This window comes from Clupea harengus, chromosome 2, assembly GCF_900700415.2.
Source record: "Clupea harengus chromosome 2, Ch_v2.0.2, whole genome shotgun sequence".
NCBI classification, from domain to species: domain Eukaryota; kingdom Metazoa; phylum Chordata; class Actinopteri; order Clupeiformes; family Clupeidae; genus Clupea; species Clupea harengus.
Window position 1 is genome coordinate 19,029,028 of NC_045153.1, and position 8,804 is coordinate 19,037,831.

The 8,804-nt window shown below is 42.9% G+C and overlaps 1 protein-coding gene across 1 annotated transcript; it reads left to right on the top strand.

Moving 5' to 3' along the window:
* The first annotated feature begins 1,278 nt into the window (after window positions 1-1,278).
* On the top strand, window positions 1,279-8,642 carry map3k19 (mitogen-activated protein kinase kinase kinase 19). The gene is made up of 12 exons (XM_042709351.1): window positions 1,279-1,530; window positions 1,797-1,957; window positions 2,066-2,181; window positions 2,277-2,386; window positions 2,880-2,940; window positions 3,679-3,766; window positions 4,747-4,988; window positions 5,100-5,140; window positions 5,231-7,243; window positions 7,335-7,427; window positions 7,615-8,312; window positions 8,406-8,642. Exons 1-12 carry the CDS (start codon window positions 1,405-1,407, stop codon window positions 8,479-8,481), a joined length of 3,825 nt encoding a protein of 1,274 aa, XP_042565285.1. The 5' UTR covers window positions 1,279-1,404; the 3' UTR covers window positions 8,482-8,642.
* Window positions 8,643-8,804: the final 162 nt, after the last annotated feature.

Below are 8,804 nucleotides of genomic sequence, written 5' to 3' on the forward strand. Positions count from 1 at the left end.
ACCAGGACAGCATTGTGTTTATAATGGTGGAAAATGACTATCACCTTATCTGCTTGGCTCCTCTCGTGGCTGTAGTCTTTTGGGATTGTTCCATTCACCTGAGACTCGTAATAACAACTGCTTAGATCACATAAACAGGTCCAGCATAGTAGAACAGTGAAGTCATAGATTTAAACAATAGCCCAGTTCACGTGTACTGTTTTGTCCTGATCTTTTGGTAAGCAAAGAAGCAGAGAGCAAGATCACAGACAGGCTGTTCTTGACTGAAGGTTCGGAGACTATACGGTGCTGGCTCCTTGTGTGTTCACCATACCACAGAGCGCTCGCTTAGCATGAAGGCACAGAGCACCAGAGCTGCGGAGGTGGATCCAGAGGAGGACTTGGAGGGGGTTGTCTCACGGCTGGAGCGAGGGCACTGGGAGGAGGTGGACCGACCCCACAATGGAGAGGGCTCCACGCCGCTTATCAGTGCCTGCCAGAGGGGCCTGAGCAGGGTAAGGGGACCAGAGGGAGAGGGGTGGAATGGGCTTATCAGGGAGTCGATCTACAGCAGAGTGGCAGCTGCACCAGTAAAAGCAGTGTGTTGTTGGGACATTGGGTGGAAATAGATACAGTGATTTGATAGATTTTATTGTGAGATGGTAAAAGTGAGAGTGTGTGTGAGAGAGAGAGAGAGTGAGAGAGAAAGAGTACAAATCTAATTAGTAGAAAACAGGTTCAAATCAAACTTGAAAAGTGTATTTATTAGTTTATAAAGGTATAACTTACAGAAAGTGTAGTAGTAAACTTGCTATACCACATGACTTCTCTATTACATTTGGGGATTCATTACATCATCTGTATACATAACAATGAATACATCACCAACATCCTTGGGGCTCTGATTTACATAACAAGCACCTGACTATCTGGAACTGCTTGGGCCAACAGGGAAAATAGGGTATTTTTCCAACCCCAGAGCCTTTGAATTGTTTGGGTGTCTTCATCATGTATGCTCAATGTGAAACTACCTCAAAACTAAATGACAACAGTCAGTACATTTACCAAAAATCTAAATCTACAAATGTCATATTATAAACAAACTATCTGTTGAAACTCTGTTAACAATAATTTGTGGTTAAGGTTAGGGTTAGGGGTTGCATTTGGTTAGGTGGTTCAGTGAACAATTAGAAAGACTGAACTTGAATGTCAACAAACCATCTGTAGGCAATCTCTGTAAGCAGACTATCCAAATAAAGTGTTACCTACAGTGCACTGTGTACATAGTTACACATCTGTTGAGTGTAGTAATGTGTGTTGGTGATTCTAAATGGCATAGTACTGCTTTCCTCATGCCAGATAATACATACCCTTCTTGAGCATGCGGCTGATGTCACGCTGTGTAACCACAACAACCAGACAGCTATGCATGTCAGTCATCGAGACCTCCAGGAGGAGTTGTTGTTGGCCATGTTCAGGCCCCTGCCTCCTCAGGCTCAGCTCCTACAGGCGTGTTGGCAAGGGCACCTCCACCTGCTGCAGCACTTGCTGGTAGGAGATAAAACACAAACAACTGTCAGTCTCTTATCTTGTCTGTAGTGTTTGTTTCCACCAACATGATGCTAATGATAGTGACAGACATGGCAAGGCACTGGAAATAATTTTTTTGTACAAATATGTTCTCATTTGCAGTTGACTAGTGACTAGATGTGTTTAGATTAATTATCTGTGTAATTTTTGGTGACTCCAGGTGTCTGTGGCGTCAGTTGACCTGCTGAAAAGTCTGTAGTTATGCTAATCTTGTAGGTCTCTCCTAGGCTCACACATGCCATGTGGACGTGGATACTCCAAACAGGGATGGGCTAACCCCTCTCATGCTAGCTGTGAGAGATGTTGACCTGTTTGAAAGTCTGAAGGGCCGTCTGCCCTGGGAATACAATCCACTGGGAGTGGTTAGGGAGCTTCTGTCACTGTCGCTGTAAGTCAACCCTACAGGGTATAAGATATGAAATATTTACATAAACTATTTTCTTTAAGACAGTAGTTCAATTCTTTATCATACATCACTATCATCTCCTTATCCCAGTCACCGGGAGATATGCGACCTTAGGGGATGCTCTGCCCTGCAGTATGCTTCACAAGTTAAGAGTTCCCTGAGAGAAGAGCTGGTGCAAGTGATAATGGATGCCCTCCACCAGCAAGGTACTGTGTGATAGTAAGACTACCAAATGCCTTGGCTGTTTCTGATGAAGATGCTAGTGTGGATTTAAACAGTCTTGTTCTTTTTGTCAAAACAGTGCTCATGCCCCTGCACTCTGAGTGTGTTGATCAAGAGGAATGGTCTGTGAGTATCTCACATTGCTTCTCACCCAGTGGTCTCCTTGAGCAGACATCTGGCATTTCTGAGGTAAAGCGTCAACTCCCATTGAAGAGAATGGTCTATTTTTTATATTTTAATCATGGCTAAAATACAAGGTTAAGAGCACTCTTAATGGTACTCATTACAATGCTAGCAGACAATAAGATGAAAAATGTCCGAAAGTAAAATGTCTGGTAAAATAAACGTCAACACCTTAGAAGCTGGTGTATTTTACATTTAGTTGTTCTCTGTGTGTCTGGCTTCAAATACATGTCATAAGGTATCTAAATAGGTCCTTTAAAAGAACCCTCTCAGCTGGCAGCTGACTGTGTAGTGTCTGACTTCTTGATTGACTTGAAGGGGCAGATAATCAGTAGAGAAAGGGCTCATACGTTTTCATTAAATAGCAGGCAAGTGCCTCCAATAAAGTACTATTGATTTTACTTGGATCCATTGGCAATCAATCCCTTAGAATTATGCAATGAAAGTGAAATTAGCTATGGTATATACGGTATATTTAACAAAACATTCTTTCCTACAGAATCAATTTCAGTGTTTGGACGGTGGGCCCTTGTCAGAACAGCACAAAATAAACAGCCAAGGTAAGCACAATCTCCCCACCCCCAACAGACACACACACACACACACCCCAGTCATTTGCTCAGCTACTATATAACCAAACCCACCCTACAGACCATCTTGCAGATGGCCAGGGACAAAGAGGAGGGGTGTGTTTTGCTTAGCTGATTGGGTCATTCTCTTTGAGTTAAATCACTCCCCCCCTGAGGACAGCAGACATAGGAGCGAGAGTCAGCTTGACTCCTGTCACACTGAGACAAGTAGCTTTGAGGCAGGGAACACAGTGTCTCTGTGAGTGTAACTGAACACTGACCATTCATCTTCTGGACAAGCAGGTTCTGCAACAGGTAGCATATGTTTTGTTACTCTGCTGTGTCACCGTTAGTAATGCTCAAGATTTAGCACTATACTGCATGTTCATGTCATAAGATCATATGACTAATCTAGTCTGATTGATGTAGTAATGTGTATTTTTGTCATGTATGTTTTACCTTGTAAGAATTTGTTATATAGTTGATACTCGTAGTAATACTCTTTTCACTTTCTTAAGTACCTTAAACTACATTTTAGTTTATGTCCTTTGTGGAGAACTTAATTATAGTAGTGTCATTTTTTCAGATAATTCTTCTGATGTCGTTAAGTTGCGGTTATATCCCATTCGATTTTGTTCACAGTACCTGAACAGCCTCCACTGAAGTTGTCATTGTACTCTCCCCCTTTTGACCTGACCCTAACTTGAGCCTGTATTACCTGTCCCGTAGATACGCAGATCCAGAAGTCTGCCCTGAGCAGCGCGAGCACACCAAGAGAGATGAGACCTCTTGACATGGTCCAACGGAAGGACAACAGGTGGGCCAGCTCACAAGAGACGAGTTACAAACACAAACAATGGAAACACACAAACACACCCATTGACTCCACAGCAAACACATAAACACACAAGAAACTCGACAGTAGGCTGTGAAGAGTGCTGCAATGCACTGCATCCTTAGCTCATTCAGCACTACCATCTCACTGTGCCACAAATACAGCACAGAAATATCCTGTTACCGGACCAGCATGCATGTCCCTGTTTCAAAGGTGGGCAATTATCCCAGAACAGAGTACAGAAGAGGGCAGAGCAGGGGGCACAGGGGGAGTGACTTGTGGGTGAAACAGACCTTTGTTTGTTGATCTCTTGTTGCTGAAAGAAGCTCACTGCTCCCCTGTATTGCTGTTTTGTAATACCAAGTTTATCCTGAGCACCTTGAACATGAGCAGGTTTCAATATGCAGTGTTGACATTAGGTGTCTTTCAATATAATGAAGGGCCTGTGATGTACGAGAATTGAACCAAACTACTGGATACTGTTTCAAAAGTACTGTATGCTGCTTGTGGTTTTGTTGTTGTTTCTTTTGGACCAGAGCGTCATTCTTTGTAGGTAAAACTGACCCAGGCAAAACTGTAACTATACTGTAACTATACTGACATCAACTACCGATGTCAACTTAAAATCAATGTATTTTCAAATTTGGTTGAAGATTGATATTTCAACCACAACCAAAATGATCATTTTGATCGAAGACGAATAATGTGTGACTGTCACCTTGCTACCAGGGTATGCAGTTATTTTCTGCATTCTAATGAAGTGAGGGAATTTACCAACAGGGCTGGTTAGACAAACTGTATGCAGAGTTCAATGATGCAATGAAAGGAAATCAAAAGGCAGGACATAATGGGATGGTATAATGCTGGCTTGTGCAGGAATTGTAGATTCTCATTAGCAAAAATAATATTTGCTGTCTTTGTTTTATTTGGAGAGCTAAACTCTCATTCTCATTGCCCCTTAGTCGAACGAGACTGCTTCCGAAATTGGCGGACCATTGCAGTTTGGATATTATGAATTCTGGTATGCTGGGTAGTACAGAACCCAATGGCCTAGCTCCAAGTTGGACAGACATGAACATCAAGCCTGTTCCTCCTGGATCCTCAGCTCCACAGACATCTCTTCTTACCCGGTCTGCACCAACCATCATGGAACCTTATCTGGATGCAAGTTCCCTTCTTCAAGTGCGAACGAACATTCACAATCGTACGTAAATCTTTTTAGTGTTAATGACCAAAATGGTCAGTGATCATAGAAAACATTAATTTAGGAACCAGTTATTCCACATTCGAAAAGTAACCTATATAATATTTGCAGGGTTGACAAGTACCAAGGAGACAGATGAATGGGGACAGAAGGTAATTATTATCAAACACATGAAAAATGTTTTCCACTGAAGGTTGTCAATGCTGCTGACTGATATTTATGTTTTAAATAATGTCTTACAGGGTTCACCAGATTCACAAAAAATCAGAACACCAAGAACATTGGCTCCATTGAAGAGAGGATGCAGAAATAGTCCTGTTCTATTGTGTCTGAAAGCACCTTGTCCACTCAAACCTATTGGTTTGTTTCCTCAGTCTACTGACCGCTCTGTAGAGACTGAAAAGGCATCCAGAGAGGACATCGAAGGACAAAGAGATAGAGATGACCGTGAAGGAAGCTGCCCCAGTGGTAGACAAGGACCACTGGGCATAGAGGACACGAATAGGGACAATAGTGATCAAGAGAGCGTTGTGGACTCAGAAGTCCTGGATGGATCATCTCGATTCGATTTTCGGAACTCATCTGTGTTTGAGTGTGCAGCAAACCCAAGACTTGAGGTTGCCAAAGTGTGTGAGGAGCCTACTGGAGTAACATTTGAGGAAGGTATTCGTATCAGATCTCTGTTTGATGATAAGGAAAACTGTGAATTTCAGCACACTAACACAGAAATAACACGGGCTGCTGAAGACCCTCAGATGAACTATGCAGATGAGGCACAAGCTGAACAGAAGATTGTCTGCTCTGAGAATCCTTCAATAGAAGCAAGCAGAGCTGAGCAATCACATCCAGAGTCACATCCCTCAACTGGTGACACTAGAGACATTGTGAATGAAGTCAAAATAAGAAACTCACATGGTGAGGGAGATACTGAGCATCTTCTAGTGCCAACTGTGAATGCCACAATGGCAAAGGAAGAACATGTGCCAGAAGCCAAGAGTCAAATTACAAGATTTAAGAAAGACAGAAAGGGAAGCACTCTTTTCCAAACCAACAATTCCTTTAATGTCTTGGCATTTAAACCCCCAAATAAGAAAACTTCAGCTGTTCCATTCCATGTAAAGAATCAAGATGGAAAACATGATTTAATCAACAAAAATGTGTCAAAGGGTATTCACACAAACATAGAGCAAGCAGGCACTCGAAAGCGAGTTACGGAGTTAGTAAAACCAAAGAGGGGAAATGCTGACAAGAAACGTCTGAGTAATATAAGATGTTTAAGTCAAAAGCATCTCAACCAAAAGGAGCAGAATAGAACAAAACCTCCCCACCTTCCCAAGTCAGAGATTGTAGGGCCACTTAAGGCCAAATCAGCTGTGGATTATATAACTTACAATGACATGTTTCATGAGATCATGAAGGGGGACGATGGGCTAGCCATTTTTGAGATGTTTGCAACCCCACTGTATGACAACCTCAGAGTGACAAGGTCCTCTGAAAGACAAAGGCAGGTGCAGTCAGCTCCACCAATCAAGACCCATATCCAAAACTTCAAGAACAGATGCCCCAAGATAGTGGAGAGAAAGAAAAAGAAACAGGCCGATAAGAGTAAACAGAAAAGAAATAGGGACATTGTAGTATCAGGAATGCCTTGCAATGCACTAATTTTGAAAGAAGACAACACTGAATCATTTCCCAATTCAAGCCCTATGAAGCCTGAGGCGATCTCATGTGTTGAGGCAAATGAAGAAATTGACGCACCCCAGGGTGATGAGCAGACTCTGAAAGGGCATGTATTGTCAATAATTGAAGAAGCTCTGTCTCAAACTAGCTCAAAGGCACATATGCTTGGCAATCAGTTGCAAGGAAAATATCTCGGCATGTCTGCTGAGAAAAGGAAAGCTTCCCTTCAGCTCACTGCAAGTCATCAGGACGTCCCTGAAGAATCTGAGGTGAAGGTTGATCCAGACACAGAGTGCAGTCAAAGTTCAAAGTTCACCAGTTCACAAGTGTGTCCTGCACAGCCAAAGGTCAACACTTGGACCTCAAGCAGCAAGGACCGAACATGCCTGACTCTATTTCAGACGTATGGGGCTGAGGGAGAGGAGGAACCTCTCACAGATGAGCTGATGCAGTGCCTGGTGGATGAGTTAATATCACTGGAGGAGAGAGAAATAGAGACTGACCATTCTGAAAACACCAGAGTCCTCAGGCCCAGCGAAGAAGCTCCACTGATGATGCAACAAACTTTCCACAAGGTACACTTGCAAATTCATTGTGTATTACTGTTTGACTGCATACAGATATCATCCCTTTGATCAACGCCTGTCATCTGTGCTTAACTCACAGGGCAGTGGGGTGGTCAATATGGAAGGGTCCTGTGACGAAGGAGCCATCACATGGACAAAGGGAGAAATTCTAGGTAGAGGGGCATTTGGAACAGTAAGTGATATTATATCACTGACTTACATTTACACACATAGTGATGCAGGAGGTAAAGCTTGTGAGTGGTTGCCGGACAGCTAAGCCTCATTTTACAACAGGTGTAGTTCAAAGATCATGTGGGGAGCATCTGCTCTCTATGAATCAGATGTTTGCTTGTTAAACTTCTCTTTCCTTCTCTTTTAAGGTCTACTGTGGCCTGACCAGCCAAGGGCAGCTAATTGCCGTGAAGCAAGTCATCCTGGATGCCATGGATGTGGAAATAGCAAAAAACGAGTACGGCTGTCTCCAAAGAGAAGTGGACCTGTTAAAGAGCCTCTGCCACACAAACATTGTTGGGTTCCTGGGCACCTCTCTGAGTGAGAGCATCGTCAGCATTTTTATGGAATACATCCCCGGAGGATCTATCGCTAGTATCCTTCATCGCTTCGGACCCTTGCCCGAAAGGGTGTTAGCCATCTACACCCAACAGATCTTAGAAGGGGTGGCCTACCTGCACAGCAACAAAGTCATCCACAGAGACTTGAAGGGGAACAATGTCATGCTTATGCCCACTGGTGTGATCAAGCTCATTGACTTTGGTTGTGCCCGTCGGCTTAGCTGTCTCAACCAAACTGGGAGTCACAGCGACATCTTGAAATCTGCACACGGCACACCCTACTGGATGGCACCAGAAGTGATCAATGAGACTGGGCATGGCCGGAAGTCAGACATCTGGAGCATAGGCTGCACCGTGTTCGAGATGGCGACTGGAAAACCTCCACTGGCTCACATGGACAAGATGGCCGCCCTATTCTACATAGGGGCCCGACAAGGACTGATGCCATCTTTGCCGGACAGTTCCTCCAGACATGCAAAACATTTTGTACAAGCATGTCTAACAAGGTTAGTGATATTTGCCTTGCCTTTGGTGTATATGAAGCAAGTACGAAACAACTGGAAAGGTAGCAATAAAAAAGCTTGATTATTGTTTTGCAGTGATCAACATCAGAGACCTTCTGCAGAGCAGCTGTTGGAACATCCTTTCCTTCCGCATGAACGATGGTTTGAATGAACATCCCTGTTCACTTCAGAGAAATTGATTGATTTGACTCGTCATTTGAAATGTAATCTTAGATTGGAATGTAAACTATAAAATAATGACTTGCATTGAAAATGAACTGCACTAAATACATTTATAAATACAGCTTTAAGACAGGCATTGCATATTGTGATCTGAGCATCCTCTGTTCCAATTACCATTATCACAGACAGAATGAAGTTGATCCATAAATTGTTCTGGTTCAGCTAACTAAGGAACAGTAAAATTGTTTACAATGTCTATACGGGAATTATTTATTTTTATTTTTGCAAAGGCTAATTGATTTTGTATGACTA